Source organism: Salmo trutta, chromosome 14 (genome assembly GCF_901001165.1).
Source record: "Salmo trutta chromosome 14, fSalTru1.1, whole genome shotgun sequence".
Taxonomy (NCBI): domain Eukaryota; kingdom Metazoa; phylum Chordata; class Actinopteri; order Salmoniformes; family Salmonidae; genus Salmo; species Salmo trutta.
The window spans coordinates 31,487,456-31,512,981 of NC_042970.1; the positions used below are offsets into that span (position 1 = coordinate 31,487,456).

The following is a 25,526-nucleotide window of genomic DNA, read 5'->3' on the forward strand; positions in this document are numbered from 1 at the left end:
ATTGCAAAAGTGCAGATGTGACATACTGCCCCCTACTGAGCGGGAGCATAAATGCAATTCCTTTCAACACCAAAGCACAGGGATTGTTTGGCAAATACTTAATTTTATTGACAAGCATGACTTAATACATTAATTAATATATATCAAACGATTCACCATATCCAAAATAAAAGGATCGCCAACATTAGTTGCCATTTAAGGCAGCAGCCCTGTGAAGCAGATAATACAGACAAGTTTAAAATCATATCCATTTCATGTGTTGGGGATCAATGGCTTTGTGTGTGTTTGGCGAGATGTCCTCTTATCCTAGCGCAGATGGATGGGGAGGCCGTAGACCACGGGTGCTGCCCCTATGAGGTGTTTGAGGTGTGTGGCCTGGCGGGACAGGGCCATGTGGTCCAGGAGTGGAGCCCCAGGACCTGCAGACAGCCAGGACTCCAGCAGAGCCTTGGTGAAGCGGTCAATGTCCCGGTCCGTCACATCCCACAGATTCCCAAGAATCAATGGGCTGCAGGCCAGAGAAGAGACAGATAGACAGGCAAGTTAATCTAGGACTTTTAGTCAAGTGTATGGCAGTAAAACAGAACACATGAAATGCCCTTACAGCATAACATTTGCATTGATTTCTGAGAAAAAGAAAAAAATGAAAGCATGGTGTTTCAATCTTTACAGGTGTGTGAGCACCAGTCTTACCAGCCAGCCATGAGGTAGTTGAGGATGATTCCTGTCCCCTCCAGCTCCCCTCGTACAGCCAGAGCAGCGCTGCTGCAACCAAAGAGTAGGGAGGCAGCTCTCATCTCCTTCTTCAGGATCCTCTGCCCATCCAGGAACCGCGCTCCCGCACCATGACCCACGTAACTACAGAGACAGTGAGAGGCATGTGAGCCAGACTCTTCAGCACCCAAGTAATTAGAAACAAGTGAAGTAAGATCTGGTGAATTGTGACACCAATTCAAAGCATCTCACAGCTAGCATAATGCAAGACAAGTGGACAACACACACTAAAAAGACAGTCAAGCTTCATGTTAAACTACATTTGTTTGTGTAATAAGGCAATTCATTGACAACTAAGCCTAAAGGCATGTTTGGTAGGGTATGCTTGGCTGTCATACAGGTGAACGATAACTAATATCTCTTCTCCGTAACAGGACACTTCACTTCCTTCTAGACTCACATGTAGAGGTCTTTTGCAGTCACTGCATCCTGCAGCTGATCTGGGTCAGGAGCCACACCGCACACACCCTGCCAATGTTGTTCACTTAGGACAGAGAGCGAGAGTCAGAGATTCATCAAATTCTAAAGGCCACAGATGAGGAAGACAATTAAAGCCCTCAAACAGTGCTGTTGGTGCTGCACTCACCTGGTGAACGACTGTTTGAAACGCTCCTCTGTGTCTCCCAGGTTGGCATCAGGGTTAAGCACGTAGAACACCTGCTTAGGGTCCACACCTCCATTCAGGACACAATCCGGGTCAGACTGAGGGCCAGGAGAGACATGCAGGCATCAGTATTCAACTTTAACAACTAATCTTTGTGGAATAAATTTTGGCCAAATGGGTGTGTGGTCTGACCTCTTTTAGAGCACAATGGCCCAGCAGTGAGTGTAGAGAGGGCATGCGGGTGACAGAGCAAGGCCTGAGGCAGGAGATGCTCTCCCATGGCAACTTCTGGAGGTACTGCAGGAGAGGACAAGACTGACATTACACCTGGCTTTACCACAATAGTCACACTCACAGGCAATGTGTTCACGTTATGCAAGACTCTCCCCAATCCTCCTCTACACAAAGAGTGTGCATTGTTTTGCTTTGTACGTTGATCTTGCTAGGCACACTAGAGTTGATTTGAGTGTTGGATACAGTGGGGAGAAAGTGTTTGTGCAAGACTAGTGCGAGAGAAACCGACCTTGTCCAAGATGAGCACCACGTGGCCTTCTGGCTCGGGCCTCTCTGCCAGTACAGCTGCAGCGGTCTGCAGAAGGTCCACACACTGCTTCCCCTGCTCCACACACACTCCCTGGGCAAACCACTGCAGCTGGGACTGGGAAAGCAGAGGAGAGGCAGACAGCACAGCCTGGAACACACAGGGTTAAAATAAGTTATTTTAGTACTTCCTGGCCAATGTGCCTCTGCATGCTCTTTGGAGTCATGGCCTGGTTATGGTGAAAGCACTGTGACAACTGCTGTTGTAAAAAGGGCTTTATAGACAAATGTGATATCTATGATATACATGGGAAGGCATGTGGAAGCAGCACCTTCAGCATCTCCTCCGAGGTCTGTGCCCCCCAGGCAGCGAGGGTCTTCTGGAGGTGCTTGGCCTGGACAGACAGCTCAGGGTCAGAGGTCAGGGGTAGGAGGAGCCCCCGCCAGCAGCCCAGCAACCCCTCCATCTCCTCCAGCAGCCTCTGAGGAAAGCGAGAGAAAGTGAGGGAGAGCGACAAAAAGGGATGTTTAGGGACATACCAAAATTCTCTCATTACCATAAAGAGATGTAATCAATACCACACCATTTTGTATTTACTTTATCATAACCACCTTCAATCTTACCTACAGTATAAGCATTCCTTCAACATATGTTTTTGGAATGAATATGCTTCTTGCAGCAACATAACCTCTCTCATTTTACGTGATCTCTTTTCACCCAAACCCAGATGTACTTTCCTTCCCACCAGTCTGAGCGAGTCTTACCTCCATGCGTGCATCCAGGGCCCTCCTCCCCTCCCACCACTTGGCCTTCTCCGACACACAGCTCACAGCCTTCTGCTCCTTCTGAACACTGTCCATCTCCTGCACCAGCCAGCTCATAGGGTGCTGATGATACACAGGGAAGACAGAAGTCACTCACAATGCATGCGTTTAAACATAATGTGTAGGAACCCAGGTTGAGAAAATTAGAAAATGTTTATTTCTCTCTCCTCTCGCTCTCTAGAGTGTGAGAGAATACAAGGATAATAGAAATGTGTGTGCTTGGGGGGTGGGTGGGTACCCTACCTCTCGCTGGGCCGTGGGGATGCGGACGGTGACGGGATCGGAGTCCCTCTCCAGCCGGGACAGCAGGACGGTGTCCCCCATTTCCCCTGGGTGCACCCCCAGCACAGACAGCACACACACAGTCACCCCTAAAGAGGGGACAGAAAGTATCACCACATCACTGTTGCCACTAGAAAAACACCACACATCCATTGCAGTCCATCTAATCCACAGGCTATGGACGTCAGGGTTATGGTCAATTACATTTCATCTTCCAGCATGAAAAAATCCTAATATGGAGTATATTGCACATTTGAAAATACAACTTAATTTCCATCACAAAATCCTGAGTTAGTTAAATAACATTGGTTATCAGGGTTGAAATAAATTAACTACATTTTTTTCTTGCCACAATAAAACATTGAAATCTGCCAGTGGTACCGGTGGGGAGGTCTTGCAGTTGTGTGATGAACTGTTGGCAGTGTTGCTGTGGGAAGACAGAGGGCTCAGCTGTGGGGAAGGAGAAGATTTCCTCCAGCTGGGACAGCCTCTGTTCTATAGGGTTCCCAGTCTGGCTCGAGGGCTCCTCTAGACTCAGAGAACCCAGTCTGTCTGCCAGCTCAGACGAACTCTTCTTCAGCTTTCTACAAGAGGGACACAGCAAAGGAATCATTTCATCTTTAAGCACACAGGATTGAAGGGGGGGGGAGACAGATTGATGTAAGCAACATGTTGATTTCTCCACCTAGCCTCCTATAGGTTTAGACCTACATGTATCCAGTTCCTTCAGATCTGTGACTATAGTAGGGGTATCCTAGGGGTTGTTTTCAGCCTGACCCAGAGAAAGTATGGATGACTTACTTGAGGCGATTGGCCAGGTGCCGTGTCATGTGATGGCGGGAGGTCACACCCAGGGATTGGACGTGGAGCATCGCTGTGGTGACAGAATCCCTTTGCCCCAGCGACAGGGCCAGCAGGCCACAGAGGCGGGGGTAGAGGGTGGGCGGGGGGAAATGCTGCAGGGCCAACCAGGCAGAGCGAAGCAAAGACTGCACTGCCTCCACAGAGAGACCGTCTATGGAGAGAACAGAGAGAGGAGAACGAGGGAAAGAGGGTTAGGTTCAAACGGAGCACTCCTATTCACCCTAAAACCATGTTCATTGTCACTGTACAAGGTGCTGCCAGCAGCCTCACCAGGCCCAGTGTTAGAGTGAGGGAGGTGGGCCTGGGCTTGCAGGGCCCCCCCTGGGTGACCCTCATGCCTCAGCTCAGACAGACAGTCTCGCTCTCTATCACCACACAAGTCTCTCCTCAGGACCTCAAAGTCTGTGTCTGGGCCGTCCAACACCATGCCTGAAGACAGAGAATAAGCAAAATACCATTGGTTAAAAAGTTATTGAATTACAGTATAATACAAGACCCCATTCCTTAGAGCTTGACCTGGATGCCCACTGCGTGCGAAGGCAGGCAGTACTAGTCTATGGAGTACACACGCAACATGAAATACTCTTACTGGCTGCACCAGTCTCCTCAGTCTCGGTGTCTGACGCCCTCAGCTCCTCGATACTGGAGTCCATATTAAGTCCATCCATCTCCTCTTCAATGGTCCTCATCCTCTCTGGCGCCTCACTGTGTCCCCCTGTCCCAGGCTGTTGTCTTCTGGGTCTGCCTCTCCTGGCCGGGGCAGACTGGGAGGAGGATGACACAGAGGCGGCCAGCTCGTCCTCAGAGGAGGTGCAGGAGAGGGGGACAGCAGCGCCCTTCTTCCTGCCCCTCTTAGGAGGGGCCTTCTCTGCTGGGGGGTCAGGGGCTGAGACTTCTTTTGGGGCACAGAGTGCCCTGGTGGAGGTGATGCGCTTTTTGGAGACCACAGGTTTCTCTTTGAGCTCCACTTTGGGGTTGGATTCAGTGTCACTCTCATCACTGAACTCCACCTATACCAGGAGACAAAAATTAGTATCTGGCTGCACCCTCTATGGCCAACACCCACACTAATAAGTAAATCACCATACCAATTTTCATCCGTGCATACAATCCATTCATTATAACTATAGATACGAATAATCTGGTCTTGCAGCCGGTCCCCTATTTGTACCTTAAAGCGAGACTTCTTGGTGCGTTTGGGGGCTGCAGGTACAGGCTGTGGTTTATCCTGAGACGGTGACAGCTCCTCATAGACCTGGAAGGGCAGATTAGCGGTGACCTTGGCTGCTCCTCGCCTGGCAGAGGAGGGAGCCTTGACCTTCTGGACAGGGGTGCATGCCACTGTGGGCACCTCTGTGTTGAAATCAAATGATTTGAGCTCCCCCACAGACGATTTGACCCTGGATTGTTTGACCACCACAGGTGTTTTGGGGACCTGAGACATTTGGCCCTTGGTGGAGGAGAAACTCACTTTGATCTTGGGGATGTGGTCTTTGGTCTTCTTGGTGTCTTTAGCTTTAGCAGCTGTGACCACTGGGTCTTTGGACTTCTTAAGCGGGGTTGGAGGTGGGGGTAGTGTTTTAGGCTTGTGGTCCACCTCCACAGCTCCTTTGGGTGGAGGGTTCCAAGCCCAGGCTGCAGAAAAAAGCTCCTCAGGGGGGCAGTCTATCTGGGTGGCCAGGGCCAGACAGGAGACCTGGGCTTTGGCCCCCAACAGCCTGGCCCTCAAGGGCCCCAGCTCTGGAGAGGGCTTGGAGGCCACGAACGCCAAACCAGCCTCTAGGACTTTCAAGGTACCTGCAGCCTTCCCCATCCTTAGCTCCAGACCCGACATGGCAATGCGCAGGTACACACGTGCCACCAGGTCCTGGAGTAAACAGGGTTTGGGTGGGAGGGTCTTGAGGGGGAAGAGCTTGGTCAGTTTTGTGGCCATCTTGACAGTGATGCTCTTGCAGCGGGCCAGAGCGGCCAGGTGGAGGTTACGACTGGCCCGTACCTCAGTGGGGCTTAGCTGGAGGGCCAGGTCGGCCTGTGTGGTGGCCCAACGAGCAGTCACCCGGCCCAGGCTGGGCTCGGAGCAGCAGGGGCATTGGCAGTCAGCCACATGGCCCAGGGAAGAGAGCCAGCGCTGGGCCCTGGCTTTGAGGGGAGGGGAGCTGGCCAGGTCCCTCTCGATGGGCTCCTTGGGGAACCAGCGGGTGCTCAGGAAGGCCTTACAGTCCTCCTCACCACTGGGAAGGGGAGACTCTGGCTTCGGGGCCGAACGGCCTTTCCTCGGTTGGATCCTCACCTCCGCCTTCTGCGCCCCATTAGTAAAGTCTAGAGGAGTCCAGAAGAGGGTTGACAGTGGTATTGTTACAAAGAATGGAAGCAAGACTCAAATGCTTCAACCAACATTACGTATAATCCACAGTCATTGGAATATGTAAGTAAAGTTGTACCGGTGCAGAGTTCCAGCAGGTTCCTGACTTTGTCCAAGTCAAAGCCACACTCCTCCCTCTCCCCCTTCATCAGCTCCAGCTCAGCCTTTATCACCAGCAGCTCGGCACACCTACAAACACACACAATGTTAGTTTCTGAAACACCCAAAATCTATTGTATATTATGCGCATACAAAGGGCAGTGCAGTTAAAAACATGATTTTCCAGTTTCAAAAAGTGATATTTCCACCATAAGAGGTCAAAATAACACTGAAATTATGAAAATGAAAAGAATGCCTTTTTGTGTAAGAGCTGTTTGAAAGAATTCCTGGAATTTTAGCCTGTTCAGGTGGGATGGAACATATGGCCCACATCATGATCTGATAATAGACCAATGACTGTTTATCTGGGTAAGGCAGTGGGCTCTAGACCATCCTATAAACCAAATTAGGGCTGAGTTTGGAAATATCTTCAGAAATATCTTCAGATAACGCCTACACGATCAATACTGGAGGCTCAGGGAAATAAATTATTAAAAAAACATTTTAGAGTTATTGTCACTAAATAAACAAACATTGATTTATTAGACATACAGTGATGATTTAAAAATAAAATGACAACATGGACAGGCCTCAAAATTATCTCTTAGAACTTTTGGGAACTCCTCCTGTAGTGGAGGAAGCAGAGAGACACTTACTGGCTGAGGGTTTGCAGCTTGGTGGCCAGTTTGAGGGCCTCCAGACACTGGAGCTTGGCCTCGTGGACGGCTCCACTGCTGCTCCTCACCGACACCATTCTCATAGAACAGCCCAGCAGCTCAGACAGCAGCTGCCACTTCAACACCAGATTATCACCTAGGAGGGGAGGGTCAAAGGTCAAAGATGATAGAATGGCATCTACCTCAGATGGGGCTGACATGGTAGGTTATGGTGGGCGTGTGGGAAAGTACAAAGACATGAGTAGACCAGTCTTACAGCTTTACCTGGGTCATGTTGATTTGACACCAAACAGCTATAAGGCCACTGATGGCAAGAAGTGGAGGGAACACAATCAACGCAAGTCAAGGTGCAACCCCCCAAAAATGTAATAATCTTTGAAAAAGCGCAACGCTCGTTCACCATTAAAAACATTAATTTAGGCAACTATCAAAAGCTTGAGGCCCACTGAGAAATATATTTAACCCTTCAGAACAAGTGGAAGCTGCCAGCCGTACAATACCTTGGTCTATGAATCGTGTGTCAGTGCTGCTGCAGGCTCCATACAGGCCGTTTCCCACCAGAGTCACCAGCAGACTACACAGAAGCTTCAGGCTCTCATACAGGGCAGTGTCTGGGGTCTTCAACCCTGCAACACACAGTCAAATCCAATCCGATTTTATTTGTCACAGGTGCCAAATACAACAGGTGTAGGTAGACCTTACCGTGAAATGTTTACTTACAAGCCCTTAACCAAAAATGCAGTTTGAGAAATAGAGGTAAGAAAATACAAAGTAAAAAATAAAATAATAAAATTACATAACAATAGCGAGGCTATATACAAGGGGTTCCAGTACCGAGTCAATGTGCGGGGTCACACACTAACATGACAAACGGCTAAACGTAGTGCCCTTAGCCTTACATTTATCAAGGAAATACTTCAATAATGCACAAAGAACAGTGACATTTACAAATGAAACGTGACATGCCATCTATCAGTCTAGACGCTACGAGGTCCAGAACCTGCTGTTTTTTTGTTCTACGTGATAATTAATTGCACACACACACATCTGGTGTCCCAGGTCTAAATCAGCCCTGATAAGAGGGGAACAATGAACAAATGCAGTGGAACTGGCTTTGAGGTCCAGAGTTGAGTTTGAAGGGTCTAGACAGAGTAGGGTCAGAGTAGTAAAGGGTGCAGACCATGTTGGGTGATGCGTTGGCGCAGTGCCGGTGGCAGTGCGGCTGTGTCCAGGCTCAGGTAGGCACTACTGGTCTGTAGTGCCCGGGCACGCAGCAGGTACCAGCTCTTAGAGTGCCTTTGCTCTCCCACCTCTGTCAGAACCTCACATAGGTAAGGCACACCCTGCACCACCTGGGGAGATATAGAGAGAAGGGGATAGAGTTAACGGATGACTTATGACAAAAAAGGGTTAGGGTAGACTGAGATGGTAGCAACACTTGTGCTGTTGCTTTGTGAGCTCCCTCTGTAATGTGGCTAATACTGTGTGTGTTACCTGTCCTTTGCTGTAGCAGAGCTGAGCCCTCAGCAGTTTGGCCAGCACAGAGAGAAGGGAGGGGCCCCCAGTGTTGGGATCGGGGGTCAGACAATTCTCTGCTTCCTCCAGCTGGTCCTAAAACACACACCGTATTGAAACGTTAAAAACAACAAACATACACATTACAAAGGAGCACAGTATCTAAGGGTAACATTCACTACATGACGTTCCTTACAATTTCAAACGTAAACATGTAATCAGCAGGTGGGTTACCTGTGCCATTTCAGGGGCACCCAGCTCCAGCAGCAGCCTGGCAGAGTGGCACAGGGAGGAGGCATGGCCTTGAGCATCACCAAGGCGGCGGGAAAGGCCAGAAGCCAACTGGTAGGCCTCCAGGGCCTGCAGAGGCTAGGAGAGGAAGATCAGTGTTTTCCACAATTACAGAGTAGCCAGTCAAATAGAAAAAGTAGCCAGCCAGGCGCCCACAGAGGTAAAACTATTTGACCGAAGGAGCTCTATTTTGGTGGCTTCTGGGTCTAGGCCTATATGATTAGGATGATTTTCATAGTGAGATGACAAACCTTTCTCGTGAGATTGAAGTCTTGTTTACAGTTTACTTCAAGATATGAACTGCCACGTTTGTTCTTCAAATTACGTATTATTAAAACAGAAAAAAATGACAAATAGCCTTCATTATCTTTTAAAGTAAATTCAATGTTAAACTGAAAACATTTCAAATGATAGACTGAAGTATTACACAGTGCACAAAACATTAGGAACACCTACTCCTTCCATGACAGACTGACCAGGTGAAAGCTATGATCCCTTATTGATGTCACTCATTAAATCCACTTCAAAATCAGTGTAGATGAAGGGGAGGAGACAGGTTAAAGAAGGATTTTTAAGCCTTGAGACATGGATTGTGTATGTGTGCCATTCAGAGGGTGAATGGGCAAGGCAAAATATTTAAGTTCCTTTAAACAGTATGGTAGTAGGTGCCAAGCGCACCGGTTTGAGTGTGTCAAGAACTGCAACACCGCTGGGTTTTTCACACTCAGTTTTCAATGTGTATCAAGAATGGTCTACCACCAAAAGGACATCCAGCCAACTTCACACAACTGTGGGAAGCATTGGATTCAACATGGCCAGCATCACTGTGGAACGCTTAGTAGAGTCCATGGCCAGGTTGTTCTGAGGGAGGGAGGTAGCCTAGTTAATATGAAGTGGAAAAAGTAGACAGCTGAAAATGAATCCACAACAGGCTGATTAGCCGACGGCTGGCGTTAATGGAATACACAGGAAGATGGATATATGTAGGGCCAGTCATATGGGCTGGAATAGGAAGTAGATACTAGAAAGTAAATACTAGCCCTGTCAAGGACTACAGTGTGTAGAAGCTTCAGGTGTTCGTGTTACCTTGCCCATGAGTTTGTAGAGAGCAGCAGTGAGGGCAATGGAGGTGCAGGTCTGTTTAGGGTTCTTTACAGAGGGCAGCTCGTTCCTCTGCAGTAGAGAGGCCCACTCCCCCAGAGCCTTGTCAAGAGGTTGGCTCAACTCTGAGTAGAGAAACACACACACAGTGAGTAATTCTCTCGTTACTGAGTGAGAAAAAGGAATGGAGGGAAACCGCAATGGTCAAGCCGCCATATAGACTCATACAATGACAACTATGGGAAGTGGAATCCAGCATAGGCACATGTGGTGGATCCTAACTGCAGGTTGTATGAGCCAAATACATACAATGTAAAGAGTACAGTGAACGTCAATCTAAATGAGCTCTACTGGACAAGGTTGATTAGGAAGTGAAAGAAGGTTCTTACTGCTCTCTGCAGCAAGGTTGAAGCGCAGGCCCTCGTACACCAGGTTGCTGTCCTGCTGCTTCTGCTTGTCCTCGTAATCTATGTCATTGGTCTCCACAGGGTTGTTGTTGCCCCCTGCCTGCTCCCGCACATTCTGCAGCCTCTTCTCCTTATCTATGGCCTGGTCAAGGGAAGAGTGGTTCATATAAAAATGGCAGCGAATCAATAAACAGGCTATCAAAACATCTAGAACCACATGTAATATGTTCAACTGAGAATATACAAGAAACAAAGGCTAGCGATTTCAATGTCAAATTTAAGATTAAAATGTAAGGGGGTGAAATCTAGGTCATGAATAATGAGACATGAAATCTCTTGAAACACATTACCACCCACCTCCTGCAGGTTCTTCTCCAGGGTGCAGACATACAGCCACAGAGAGGCGTGGGCCTTGTCGTCCTTCAGCCTATCAGCATTCTCCTCCGTCTCTGGCTCCTCCTCCAGCAGTCTCAGGGCCTCGTGGGTAAAATCAACGGCAGAGCTGCCACAGCAATGCAACAAAAATAAACTGCTGAAGAACTACTAAAGCACGTCAGTGTAAGTTATATTAATAGCATTAGCATTCCACAGTTGAGTAGTATTTGTTTCCTATCAGTCCATCTGAAGCAGAATAAGTTAGTTACAGTAGTATTGCCATTCCACAGTAGTGTCCTTTGTCCTACCAGTCTGTCTGTTCACTGAAGTCCTGGAAGCACACCACTTGGGCCATCTCACACAGGTAGACGGCACGCAGGTGTGAGTGGTGGCTGTCCTCGTGGCAGATGTCCAGCAAGTCACACAGGGTGTTGTAGCGCTCCTGAGTGCTGTCCCCTGCCACCTCCCTGTAGGCACGCAGCTCCTCCTCCAACAGGCACAGCATCACCCCCTCGTCAGGAACGTCAGGCCCAAAGCCATCACGCAGGGTCCTGACAACACAACAGCACAGGGACAGTCATACTCTAATGGGGTCTCTTAAGGGGTAAAGAGGAGTTTATCAAAACATTCACAAGTAAATTATCCTCATCAGGCTTCCCTAAGATGAAAACATTGTGTAGAAATGGCTGGAGTCTTAAAGCGTGTACCAGATTACGGTGCATTCGGAAAGTATTCAGACCCCTTGAGTATTTCATTAGGTTACAGCCTTACTCTAAAATTGACTAAATCGTTTTGTTTCTCTCACAATCTATACACAATACCCCATAAAGTCAAAGCAAAAAACAGGTAATAATTTTGGGCAAATGTATTAAATAAAAAAACTGAAATTTCACATTTACAAGTATTCAGACCCTTTTACTCAGTACTTTGGTGAAGCATCTTTGGCAGCGATTACAGCCTTGAGTCTTCTTGGGTATGACGCTACAAGCTTGGCACACCAGTATTTGGAGAGTTTCTCCCATTCTTCTCTGCAGGTCCTCTCAAGTTCTGTCAGGTTGAACGGGGAGCAATGCTGCACAGCTATTTTCCAGAGATGTTCGATCAGGTTCAAGTCCGGGCGAATCAAGGACATTCAGAGACTTGTCCCGAAGCCACTTAAGCGTTGTCTTGGCTGTGTGCTTAGGGTCATTGTCCTGTTGGAAGGTGAACCTTCACCCCAGTCTGAGGTCCTGAGCGCTCTGGAGCAGCTCTCTGAACCAGAGTCTCCCAGTACTTGCCGCTGAAAAACATCCCCACAGCCTGCTGCCACCACCATGCGTCACCGTAGGGATGGTGCCAGGTTTCCTCCAGACGTGACGCTTGGCATTCAGGCCAGAGTTCAATCTTGGTTTCATCAGACCAGATAATCTTGTTTCTCATGGTCTGAGTGTCTTTAGGTACCTTTTGGCAAACTCCAAGTGGGCTGTCATGTGCATTTTTCCTGAGGAGTGGCTTCTGTCTGGCCACTCCACCATAAAGGCCTGATTGAGTGCTGCAGATATGGTTGTCATTCTAGAAGGTTCTCCCATCTCCACAGAGGAACTCTAGAGCTCTGTCAGAGTGACCATTGGGTTCTTGGTCGCCTCCCTGTTAGAAGTTGATGTTACTCTTCAATAACACAGACCCCAAAGCAAATCAGTGGGAGAAAAATAGGTATATTCAAAGACAACAAAATCATAGATGTTACGCTGAGAGGAAGATGTTCATTCTCCCCTGTCCTCAGTGATTCTCTCCACAGAACATGAGGGACAGGATGGAGTTTTATAACCCAACCCTAGATCATGGTTGACCAATTAGAATTCCTTGCAATAAAACTGGTCCAATGCCCAAATAACAAGTATCCTATTTCAGGCTCAAAGTATAGACAAATTCCTCCCATGTCTCTATACCAATTGAGCATTAATTCCCTATTACAAAAACACTATTTCCATTGGTCGTTAATTCCCTCTTAAGCTTTAGTCCTCTGCATTGTGTATTTATCTTCAAAATATTTTTAAATCCCTGACCAAGGCCCTTCTCCCTAGATTGCGCAGTTTGGCCAGGCAGCCAGCTCTAGGAAGAGTCTTGGTGGGTTCCAAACTAATTCAATTTAAGAATGGAGGCCAGTGTGTTCTTTGGGACCTTCAATGTTTCAGAAACCTTCCCAAGATCTGTGCCGACACAATCCTGTCTCAGAGTTCTACGGACAATTCCTTCAACCACATGGCTTGGTTTTTTCTCAGACATGCACTGTCAACAGTGGGAACTTATATAGACAGGTGTGTGCCTTTCCAAATAATGTCCAATCAATTGAATTTACCACAGGTGGTAAATCAAGTTGTAGAATCAATCAAGTTGTAAAAACATCAACGATGATCAATGGAAACAGGACACAATGGAGCTCAATTTCGAGTCTTATAGCAAAGGGTCTGAATACTTATGTAAATAAGAAAGTTTATTTTTTATTATAAAAACCTGTTTTCGCTTTGTCATTATGGGATATTGTGTGTAGATTGCTGAGGATTTTTTTTTGTGTGGAAAAAGTCAAGGCATCTGAATACTTTCCGAAGGCACTGTATGCATGCATGCAGTTCAAAAGTTTGGGGTCACTTAGAAATTGTAGTTTTTTAACATCAAATTGATTGTTAATGTTGTAAATTACTATTGTAGCTGGAAACTACAGATTTTTTATGGAATATCTACATTCTTCTTCTGAGAAATTAGGGCTATTCCATGTGAGAAATTGCCAAGAAACTGAAGATCTCGAACAACGCTGTGTACTACTCCCTTCACAGAACAGTGCAAACTAGCTCTAACCAGAACAGAAAGAGTGGGAAGCCCCAGTGCACAACTGAGCAAGAGGACAAGTACATTGGGGCGGCAGGGTAGCCTAGTGGTTAGAGCATTGGACTAGTAATCGAAAGGTTCCAAGTTTGAATCCCCGAGCTGACAAGGTACAAATCTGTTGTTCTGCCCCTGAACAAGGCACTGTTCCTAGACCGTCATTGAAAATAAGAATTTGTTCTTAACTGACCTGCCTAGTTAAATAAAGGTTAAAAATTAGAGTGTCTAGTTTAAGAAACAGATGCCCCTCAACTGGCAGCTTCATTAAATAGTACCCGCAAAACACCAGTCTCAACATCAACAGTGAAGAGGCGACTCTGGGATGCTGGCCTTCTAGGCAGACTTCCAGTGTCTTTGGTCTTTTGCCCATCTTAATCTTTTCTTTTTATTGGCCAGTCTCAGATATGGCTTTTTCTTTGCAACTCTGCCTAGAAGGCCAGCATAATCGAACCCACAAATGATGATGCTCAACTAGTCTAAAGAAGGCCAGTTTAATTGTGTCTTTAATCAGCACAACAGTTTTCAGCTGCGCTAACAATTGCTGTGCTAACAATTAGCCTTTTAAAATGATAAACTTGGATTAGCTAACACAACGTGCCATTGGAACACAGGAGTGATGGTTGCTGATAATGGGCCTCTGTAGATATTCCATAATAATTTTTTTTTTAAAAAGCAGTTTCCAGCTACAATAGTCATTTACAACATTAACAATGTACTTCTGATCAAATTATGTTATTTTAAATGGACAATTTTTGCTTTTCTTAAAAAAAAAAGAAGACATTTCTAAGTGACCCCAAACATTTGAACGGTTGTGTGCACACATACCAAAAAAAAGAAACGTCCTCTCACTGTCAACTGTGTTTATTTTCAGCAAACTTAACATGTGTAAATATTTGTATGAACATAAGATTCAACAACTGAGACAAACTGAACAAGTTTCACAGACATGTGACTAACAGAAATTGAATATTGTGTCCCTGAACAAAGGGGGGGTGAAAATCAAAAGTAACAGTCAGTATCTGGTGGCCACCAGCTGCATTAAGTACTGCAGTGCATCTCCTCCTCATGGACTGCACCAGATTTTCTGTGAGAGGTTACCCCACTCTTCCACAAAGGCACCTGCAAGTTCCCAGACATTTCTGAGGGGAATAGCCCTAGCCCTTACCCTCCGATCCAACAGGTCCCAGACGTGCTCGTCGCTGGCCATGGCTGACATTCCTGTCTTGCAGGAAATCACGCACAGAACGAGCAGTATGGCTGGTGGCATTGTCATTAGAGGTCGACCGATTAATCGGAATGGACGATTTCAAGTTTTCATAACAGTCGATAAATCGGCATTTTTGGACACCGATTATGGCCGATTATATTGAACTCCACGAGGAGACTCCGTGGCAGGCTGACTACCTGTTACGCGAGTGCAGCAAGGAGCCAAGGTAAGTTGCTAGCTATCATTAAACTTATGTTATAAAAAACAATATTAACATAATCACTAGTTAACTACACATGGTTGATGATATTACTAGTTTACCTAGCTTGTCCTGCGTTGCATATAATCGATGCGGTGCCTGTTAATTTATCATTTAATCACAGCCTACTTCGCCAAACAGGTGATTAAACAAGTGCATTCGCGTAAAAGCACTGTCGTTGCACCAAGGTGTACATAACCATAATTTCACCTTTATTTAACCAGGTAGGCTAGTTGAGAACAAGTTCTCATTTGCAACTGCGACCTGGCCAAGATAAAGGGTAGCTATTCGACACATACAACACAGAGTTACACATGGAATAAACAAAACATACAGCCAATAATACAGTAGAACAAAAGAAAAGTCTATATACAGTGAGTGCAAATGAGGTAAGTTAAGGCAATAAATAGGCCATGGTGGCGAAGTAATTACAACATAGCAATTAAACACTGGAATGGTAGATGTGTAGAAGATGAATGTGACACTGGGGTGAGAGTTCTGTGCAAGCAGAGTCAGGGTATATGCAGCAGTTTGGGCCGCCTGGCTCGTTGCGAACTGTGTGAAGATCATTTGTTCCTAACAAAAAGCCGTAATTAATTTGCCAGAATGTTACATAACATTGAAGGTTGTGCAATGTAACAGCAATATTTAGACTTATGGATGCCCCCGTTTGATAAAATACGGAACGGTTCCGTATTTCACTGAAAGAATAAACGTTTTGTTTTCGAAATGGTAGGTCATCTAATATGGTCAAATCTGGAAACTAAGGCTCGTATTTGTGTGTGTTTATTATATTATAATTAAGTCTAAGATTTGATATAGCAGTCTGACTGAGCGGTGGTAGGTAGCAGCAGGCTCGTAAGCATTCATTCAAACAGCACTTGCCAGCAGCTCGTCGCTATACTTCAAGCGTTGCACTGATTATGACTTCAAGCCTATCAACTCCCGAGATTAGGCTGGCAATACTATAGTGCCTATAAGAAGATCCAATAGTTAAAGGTATATGAAATACAAATGGTATAGAGAGAAATAGTCCTATAATACCTACAACCTAAAACTTAACTGGGAATATTTTTAGACTCATGTTAAAAGGAACCATCAGCTTTCATATGTTCTGAGCAAGGAACTTAAAACGTTAGCTTTTTTACATGGCACATATTGCACTTTTACTTTCTTCTCCAACACTTTGTTTTTGCATTTAAACCAAATCGAACATGTTTCATTATTTATTTGAGACCAATTTGATTTTATTGATGTATTAAGTTAAAATAAGTGTTCATTCAGTATTACACATATATACCAACATTGTTTTTTTTTAAATGATTAAATCGGTATCGGAGTTGAAAAATCATAATCGGTCAACCACTAATTGCCATGCTGGAGGGTCATGTCAGGATGAACCTGCAGTAAGGGTACCACATGAGGGAGGAGGATGTCTTCCCCGTAACGCACAGCGTTGAGATTGCCTGCAATGACAACAAGCTCAGTCCAATGCTGCTGTGACACCGCCCCAGACCATAATGGACCCTTCACCCCGCTCCAGAGTACAGGCCTTGGTGTAACGCTCATTCCTTCGACGATAAACATGAATCCGACCATCACCCCTGGTGAGACAAAACTGCGACTCAGTGAAGAGCATTTTTGCCAGTCATGTCTGGTCCAGCGACGGTGGGTTTGTGACCATAGGCGACATTGTTGTCAGTGATGTCTGGTGAGGACCTGCCTAACAACAGGCCTACAAGCCCTCAGTCCAGCCTATTGCGGACAGTCTGAACGCTGATGGAGGGATTGTGCGCTCCTGGTGTAACTCGGGTAGTTGTTGCCATCCTGTACCTGTCCCACAGGTGTGATGTTCAGATGTACCGATCCTGTGCAGGTGTTGTTACACGTGGTCTGCCACTGCGAGGACAGACAGCGCTACAGGACATCAGCTGTCTCACAGTACAGACAGTGCAATTTTATTATCTGCTGTCCTCATGCCTCACTGCAGCATGCCTAAAGCACATTCACACAGATGAGCAGGGACCCTGTGAATCTTTCTTTTGGTGTTTTTCAGAGTCAGTAGAAAGGCCTCTTTAGTGTCCTAAGTTTCCATGACTGTGACCTTAATTGCCTACCGTATGTAAGCTGTTAGTGTCTTAATGACCGTTCCACAGACGCATGTTCATTAATTGTTTATTGAACAAGCATGGGAAACAGTGTTTAAACCCTTGACAATGAAGATCTGTGAAGTTATTTGGACTTTTACAAATTCTCTTTGAAAGACAGGATCTTGAAAAAGGTACGTTTCTTTTTTTGCTGAGTTTATATAGAGTTGAAGTTGGAAGTTTAAATGTATTTGGCTAAGGTATGTAAACTCAGTTTTTCACAATTCCTGACCTTTAATCCCAGAATAATAGTGGAGAGTGATTTATTTCAGCTTTTATTTCTTTCATCACATTCCCAGTGGGTCAGAAGTTTACATGCACTCAATTAGTATTTGGTAGCATTGCCTTTAAATTGTTTAACTTGGGTCAAATGTTTTGGGTAGCCTTTCACAAGCATCCCACAATAAGTTGGGTGAATTTTGGCCCACTCCTCCTGACAGAGCTGGTGTAACTGAGTCAGGTTTGTATGCCTCCTTGCTTGCACACACTTTTTCAGTTCAGCCCACAAATTTTCCATACGATTGAGGTCAGGGCTTTGTGATGGCCACTCCAATACCTTGACTTTGTTGTCCTTAAGCCATTTTGCCACAACTTTGGAAGTATGCTTTGAGTCATTGTTCATTTGGAAGACCTATTTGCAACCAAGCTTTAAATTTCTGACTGATGTCTTGAGATGTTGCTTCAATATATCCACATAATTTTCCTCCCTCATGATGCCATCTATTTTGTGAAGTGCACCAGTCCCTCCTGCAGCAAAGCACCCCCACAACATGATGCTGCCACCCCCATGCTTCATGGTTGGGATGGTGTTCTTCGGCTTGCAAGCCTCCCCCTTTTTCCTCCAAACATAACGATGATCATTATGGCCAAACTGTTCTATTTTTGTCCCATGGTGTTTATACTTGCGTACCATTGTTTGTACAGATGAACGTGGCATCTTCAGGCGTTTGGAAATTGCTCCCAAGGATGAACCAGACTTGGAGGTCTACACATTTTTTTTCTGAGGTCTTGGCTGATTTTTTTTATTTTCCCATGATGTCAAGCAGAGGCACTGAGTTTGAAGGTAGGCCTTGAAATATACTGCTCAAAAAAATAAAGGGAACACTTAAACAACACATCCTAGATCTCAATTAAATAAATAATCTTATTAAATACTTTTTTCTTTACATAGTTGAATGTGCCGACAACAAAATCACACAAAAATAATCAATGGAAATCCAATTTATCAACCCATGGAGGTCTGGATTTGGAGTCACACTCAAAATTAAAGTGGAAAACCACACTACAGGCTGAACCAACTTTGATGTAATGTCCTTAAAACAAGTCAAAATGAGGCTCAGTAGTGTGTGTGGCCTCCACGTGCCTGTATGACCTCCCTACAACGCCTGGGCATGCTCCTGATGAGGTGGCGGATGGTCTCCTGAGGGATCTCCTCCCAGACATGGACTAAAGCATCCGCCAACTCCTGGACAGTCTGTGGTGCAACGTGGCGTTGGCGGATGGAGCAAGACATGATGTCCCAGATGTGTTCAATTGGATTCAGGTCTGGGGAACGGGCGGGCCAGTCCATAGCATCAATGCCTTCCTCTTGCAGGAACTGCTGACACACTCCAGCCACATGAGGTCTAGCATTGTCTTGCATTAGGAGGAACCCAGGGCCAACCGCACCAGCATATGGTCTCACAAGGGGTCTGAGGATCTCATCTCGGTACCTAATAGCAGTCAGGCTACCTCTGGCGAGCACATGGAGGGCTGTGCGGCCCCCCAAAGAAATGCCACCCCACACTATGACTGACCCACCGCCAAACCGGTCATGCTGGAGGATGTTGCAGGCAGCAGAACGTTCTCCACGGCGTCTCCAGACTCTGTCACGTCTGTCACATGTGCTCAGTGTGAACCTGCTTTCATCTGTGAAGAGCACAGGGCGCCAGTGGCGAATTTGCCAATCTTGGTGTTCTCTGGCAAATGCCAAATGTCCTGCACGGTGTTGGGCTGTAAGCACAACCCCCACCTGTGGACGTCGGGCCCTCATACCACCCTCATGGAGTCTGTTTCTGACCGTTTGAGCAGACATGCACATTTGTGGCCTGCTGGAGGTCATTTGCAGGGCTTTGGCAGTGCTTCTCCTGCTCCTCCTTGCACAAAGGCGGAGGTAGCGGTCCTGCTGCTGGGTTGTTGCCCTCCTACGGCCTCCTCCACGTCTCCTGATGTACTGGCCTGTCTCCTGGTAGCGCCTCCATGCTCTAGACACTACGCTGACAGACACAGCAAACCTTCTTGCCACAGCTCGCATTGATATGCCATCCTGGATGAGCTGCACTACCTGAGCCACTTGTGTGGGTTGTAGACTCCGTCTCATGCTACCACTGGAGTGAAAGCACCGCCAGCATTCAAAAGTGACCAAAACATCAGCCAGGAAGCATAGGAACTGAGAAGTGGTCTGTGGTCCCCACCTGCAGAACCACTCCTTTATTGGGGGTGTCTTGCTAATTGCCTATAATTTCCACCTGTTGTCTATTCCATTTGTACAACAGCATGTGAAATGTATTGTCAATCAGTGTTGCTTCCGAAGTGGACAGTTTGATTTCACAGAAGTGTGATTGACTTGGAGTTACATTGTGTTGTTTAAGTGTTCCCTTTATTTTTTTGAACAGTATATATATATATATATATATATATATATATATATATATATATATATATATATATATATATATATATACACACACATTCATCTCCTATCTCCTTGTCAGAGTACCCAGAAAGAGGAAAATGCATGTTTTTAAACAAGACAAATAGTATTTGTTTTTAAATTGTGTGGCAATGTCAGAAAAAGCCTTCAACTTAAGATCATACATGCATAGAAAATGCAAAAGCGGTTATGCTATTTAGCAGCAGCCCAGTGAAGGATAATGAATTTCTGATGTGAAGACGAGAGCTCATGGCTCGGTCACGTCTCCGAGTGTAGCCTACCTGAGGCGTGTGTCCTCCTGACCAGCCCGGGCGGCATCAGCCTTGGTCCTGACCCACAGGGACACAGGTTCACTCATGTGCTGAGTGAGCCGCTCCCCCGGCCCCAGGGTCTGCAGCCACAGGATGACCCAGTCCAGCGCCCGCTCCAGATGACTACCACGCCTCGAGCTCTGCACCGCCAGCATGAAGGCCCGGCTCAACTAAAGGGGAAATAGATGACTATTCAGACAACATAATAGAAACAAATTACATTTGTAATAATTAGTGCTTTTTATTGCACTTTTTGCAATTCTCCAAGCACTTTACATAAAAGCCATCCACCCACCAAAAACTACACTGAACAAAAATAAAACGCAACAGTTTCAACTATTTTACTGAGTTAGTTCATAAGGAAAATCTGTCAATTGAAATAAAATATATTAGGCCATAATCTATGGATTTCACATGACTGGGCAGGGGTGTAGCCCTGGGTGGGCATAGGCCCACCCACTTGGGAGCCAGACCCAGCCAATCATGAGTTTTTCCCCACAAAAGGGCTTTATTCCAGACAGAGAAACTCAGTTTCATCAGCTGTCCGGGTGGCTGGTCTTAGACGATCCCGCAGGTTAAGAAGCCAGATGTGGAGGTCCTGGGCTGACGTGGTTACACGTGGTCTGTGAGGCTGGTTGGACGTACTGCAAAATTCTCTAAAACTATGTAGGTGGGTTATGGTAGAGAAATGTACATTACATTCTCTGGCAACTGTTATGGTGGACATTCCTGCAGTCAGCATGCCAATCGCACACTCCCTCAAAATTGAGACATCTGTGGCATTGTGTTGTGTGACAACTGCACATTTTAGAGCAGGATTTTATTTTCCCCAGCACAAGGTACACCTGTGTAATGATCATGCAGTTTAATCAGCTTATTGATATGCCACACCTGTCTTGGCAAAGGAAAAATGCTCACTAACAGGGATGTAAACAAATTTGTGTACATAATTTGAGAGAAATAAGCTTTTTGTTTGCATGGAACATTTCTGGGATCTTTTATTTCAGCTCACGAAACATGGGACCAACACTTTACACACACAGTGGACCAATTAGCTAGCGGGTGGGTATCTTACCCTGTCCACAGACAGAGAGGGGGGGCAGTTCTTGTATAGCTCCTGGCACAGGATCTCCACCAGGGTGAAGGCTTGGTCGTATAGCCGACGGTTATAAAGACCACACACCAGGTTACTGACCGCGGTCACTGCGGAGATGAAGGGACACAGAGTCAGATAGGGAAGCAAGAGGGAGAATATTATTGTAACAATCTATAACGTAGATTTAATGTCAAAGGCAGAAATTCACAAGAGCATACAATGATATGGTGAGCAATTAATGGTTATCACAACGTCTGCAGTGCACTCTGGTGAGAAGCCTGTAAAAATGAGAAATCAGAGCTATCAGTTAGTATACCTGCTTTGATGAGGATGTTGTCACTGGGCAGCTTGCGTAACTCAGTCATCATCCGGCCAGCTGTTGCCTGGCAGTACAGCAGTACTCTGTTCAGTGTCTCAGTATTTTCCAGCTACAAAACATTATTAAATATATTGTGTTAACAGTCAAATAATGCACATGCCAAATCTAAATATCTTTACTAGCTACACTGACAGACCAGGGCTAAACCCGAGACCCGAGTTAAATGTGAACACCCAATGACCAGCAGCTACTGAAACAGTACTCCTCTGTAACTTAAGGATAAAACTAGTTTGGGGTGAAACCCTCCTTACCTGTGAGGCCAGCATGCTCTCATAAGAAAACACAAAGCCTTGGTACATGCTGAAGCATAGGGACTGCTGAAGTCGGCTCTCCTCAGACTGTGATCCCAAGTCCTGTCCAGGGTGACACACACACACACAGAGTAACATTTGTCAAACATCATTGACAGCAAAGATGTTCCCTAATGTTTTTTTCTGGTCAATGATGAGTGAATGACACTAACCTTCTGTAATTTCTTCTGCATGAATTCCTGATGCTCTTCCAGGAATGAGAACCAGGCCAGGAGCACAGCTCCACTTAGCCCCTTGCTCTGCCCTGCCTCCACTGCCCATACCACCAGACTGCACCCCTCCAGGATCACATGGGCCTGCCGGTCCCCAAGGGTGTTAGGGAGAGACCGGAGGGTCCGGGCACACTCTGTAAAAGCCTGTCCACTCTCCACTCCAGAGCTCATGGAACGGTGGATGTCTACTGCCAGCCTGCCAAGCACCAGAGCTGGGCTGAGGCCGTCTGTAGAGTTCCTGACCTTTCCCAGGGCTCCACCCACCAGCCCTTCAGCCAGGCTCCAGAAACCTGCCTTAGACAGAAGCTTTGAGGTGATCAGCACCACCTCACAGAGTGTAGAGAGGCAGGGCCTCCCCGAAGGCTGCCCATCCCCGCCCCATCCCCCAGCCCAGGGGGACAGGAGATGACGATGGGTCTCCTCCAAGATCAAGGAGGCATCCTCCTTAGTCAGGGTCCCACAGCCCTTCTCAAACTCAGTCAGGGCGTCTTCCACGTACATGGGGGTTTTGGAGCAGGAGGGGGGTGAGGTTCTCTCCCTGTCCAGCAGCAGCAGGAAGCTCAGGGCTTGCAACTGGCAGCAGAATTTGTCCCTGGGGTTTAGGCAGGCGCCGTCTTGTGCTGCAGACAGTCCATTCCACAGTACAGCAAAGCAGCTGCGTACAAGCACACAGTAGTCTTCTGTCTATGGGGCACACAAGAGGAAGGAAGACACATTCAACAAGAGATTGAGAAGACACAATCAGAGATGATGTAAAAACAGCTGACTACAGTTACTATAATAGGAAGTACTGTACTAGTACTCTATCATCCATCCTTTACCTGTGGAGCTGGAGCCAACCTCTGGTAGAGTAGGCTTCCCAAGTAGCTACATGGATGGTACACTCCCAAGGAGCCCAGTTTCTTGAGTACATGAAAGGTGATTTTCTCCATATACAAAGGGGTGCTTTGCACACCAAGCTCCCCTGAGATGTCATACCCCCTGAGTGCAAGCTCCACCAGCTTTATGAGTCCAGCAATATGGTCACTGTCCGGGGGCCCAACTCCAAGTTGGTGGTTACAGGCCCTGATAACTCGGTCATACAATGTTCGACCTTGTGGCCCAGGTCCATTTCTCATGTAAGTCTGTAGGAAATACAGGACAAATTATACAAATAAAACTTTTGGCCACAGCCGAGGCATTTATTATCCATAGTCAGAACATTGCTAGGTGGATATTTTACACCTACCAAACTAACTAAATTTAACCGATGAGAGATTACGGATCATGACGGAGTCCACTGAGACCAAGCAGGCGCTAGCTAGTAGCCCCACTACAGGGCAAGGTCAGCTGCAAAGATTAACTAGCTACAGTGGTTAGTAAACTATCTAAAATTAACAGTTAACGTTTGCTAGTTAGCCAATTGTCCTAACGTTAGCTAAAACACACTCACCTCTAATTCTTCATGTAGAACCCTTGTCTCTTTTGGACAAGCTGTCCGTTTTATGTATTCGTCAACCTTTAAACACTTCATTTTCATATCTGCAAAACAAATGAATGCATATTTTCGCTAGTGAATAACGTTAGCTAGTTTTGCAGCTCAGTTAACGGTAACGTTAGCAAGCTAGCTAACGTTAGCTACTTACCACGTTAAACCGACAATTTATCCTCTTGTCTTGTACTACTTCCTTTGCTTTGACAGTTCTAACGAGTTGCTAAAATATTACATATAACATTTATCTTAAAAGGTAAAAAAGTAAAATGACAACCACAACACTCAAAGGCGAAAACTCGCGCACTGTATTTTAAAATAAGTATCTAGCCAATCAAATTGCATATCCGCATACTTACGGAAGTCTCGCTGGGCAATGTAGTTCAAGGAATGTAATTCAGTATAACGTCTACAGATTTGTCATTGACCAATCACAATGGGAATGCTACCTGACTAGTTACCACAGCCACAAAGTCATAAACCCCGCCCATTTCTTCAATTTATCCTCTTTAAATCACTTTTTTGTTCTAATACATTTTTACAATATCGCAAATGTTGACTTTGTGGCTGTGGTAACTCGTGGGAACCCTGCCTGAATCCATAGGAGGTACTGTAGTTTACAGTTTTTTACGATTGCTTACACACTAAAATGTAACTTTTCCCACAATTAGCAAAACCTTACACTCAAGGAGCAAAACACAAGGCTAGATTTGCACAACTGTAAGCACATTGTCAGCTTCACACTATTTGCAAAACATTACACACAGTGATTTGCAAAACACTAAACACACTTGTATACATCAGACACAGAAGTATATCATGATGTCACTTCCTTGCAATTCCAAAGCACTGACTGTCAAATTACTACACCTATGAGCCAATCTGTTAAACACAGCCATCAGGTCCACAAACACATGATTGCTAAATTGTAGACACACCAATCAGGTTTAAGCCCTATAAAAATGCAGCAGGTAGGTTCACCTGCCTTCAACCAAAATGGAAGGAGTCAGAAGAAGAGTGAGAGTGAGAGTGAGAGTGAGAGTGAGAGTGAGGGTGAGAGTGAGAGTGAGGGTGAGAGGAGGAGTACACAGAGGAGAAGGATCCAGAGGTCAAGGAAGACCTGAAGCAGGAGGAGAACGTGCACAAAGAAAAGAGGACCAAACTTATCAAATGACATTCGTGCAACACTAGTGGACCATGTTGTGAACCACGGATTGACGCTGAGGGAGGCTGGACTGAGAGTTCAGCCAAATCTTAGCAGATATACAGTGGCATCTGTCATAAGGACTTTTCGACAGGAAAACAGGTAAAAGATTTGTCTACAGTTACAGTAATCAGCCACTTATTGTATGCACCATATCAGCACTTGTGATACCCCTTCCTGTGACATTGTACAGTAAGTTACATGTATTATTCTCTATATAGGATTGAGGGTCGGGAACGACAAGGAGGAAGGGGGACCATATTCACGCAAGAACAAGAGAGAGATAATAAACATGGTTTTGGCCAATAATGCTATCAGGCTCAGAGAACTACAAGCCAACATTATCGATGACCATGCCATTTTCAGTAATAAACAACTTTATCAAGTGCCTTTTGAGTGGAATTCAGAGAGGGTCAAACAGCTGCTGCATGAGTATGTGGAGGTTTGTATTGTTCACTTTAGCACTGTAATGTTGCATACTGCACACATTACTTTTTTACATTGACTGTGTACTAGACCTATCCTGAACTACACAATCTTGTCTTTCACTTGTGGTGGCTAATTTCCGCATTACCAAATGAGGATTTACAAACACACCAGTTCGAGTTAAACTACATCTTTAATACTTAAGATACTTTTGCAAAAGTTATTGACCCCAA

General features: G+C 45.8%; 1 protein-coding gene across 2 annotated transcripts; it reads right to left on the reverse strand.

Moving 5' to 3' along the window:
* Positions 1-83: 83 nt before the first annotated feature.
* On the reverse strand, positions 84-24,006 carry espl1 (extra spindle pole bodies like 1, separase). Of its 2 annotated transcripts, XM_029775306.1 has the most exons (33): positions 23,818-24,006; positions 23,625-23,713; positions 23,014-23,316; positions 22,133-22,876; positions 21,921-22,022; positions 21,607-21,718; positions 21,270-21,397; positions 20,165-20,364; positions 11,025-11,267; positions 10,699-10,843; positions 10,324-10,483; positions 9,920-10,059; positions 8,777-8,911; positions 8,522-8,638; positions 8,208-8,379; positions 7,528-7,653; positions 7,007-7,163; positions 6,331-6,440; positions 5,061-6,208; positions 4,635-4,899; positions 4,479-4,604; positions 4,160-4,318; positions 3,827-4,040; positions 3,407-3,609; positions 2,987-3,114; positions 2,684-2,806; positions 2,251-2,400; positions 1,902-2,069; positions 1,571-1,675; positions 1,361-1,476; positions 1,175-1,258; positions 694-858; positions 84-508 (listed from the first exon to the last, which is right to left on the reverse strand). In XM_029775306.1, exons 2-33 carry the CDS (start codon positions 23,709-23,711, stop codon positions 307-309), a joined length of 6,537 nt encoding a protein of 2,178 aa, XP_029631166.1. In that variant the 5' UTR covers positions 23,712-23,713; positions 23,818-24,006; the 3' UTR covers positions 84-306. The 2 variants fall into 2 exon arrangements, with proteins under 2 accessions (XP_029631166.1, XP_029631165.1); XM_029775305.1 differs by having other exon boundaries at positions 4,479-4,899.
* Positions 24,007-25,526: the final 1,520 nt, after the last annotated feature.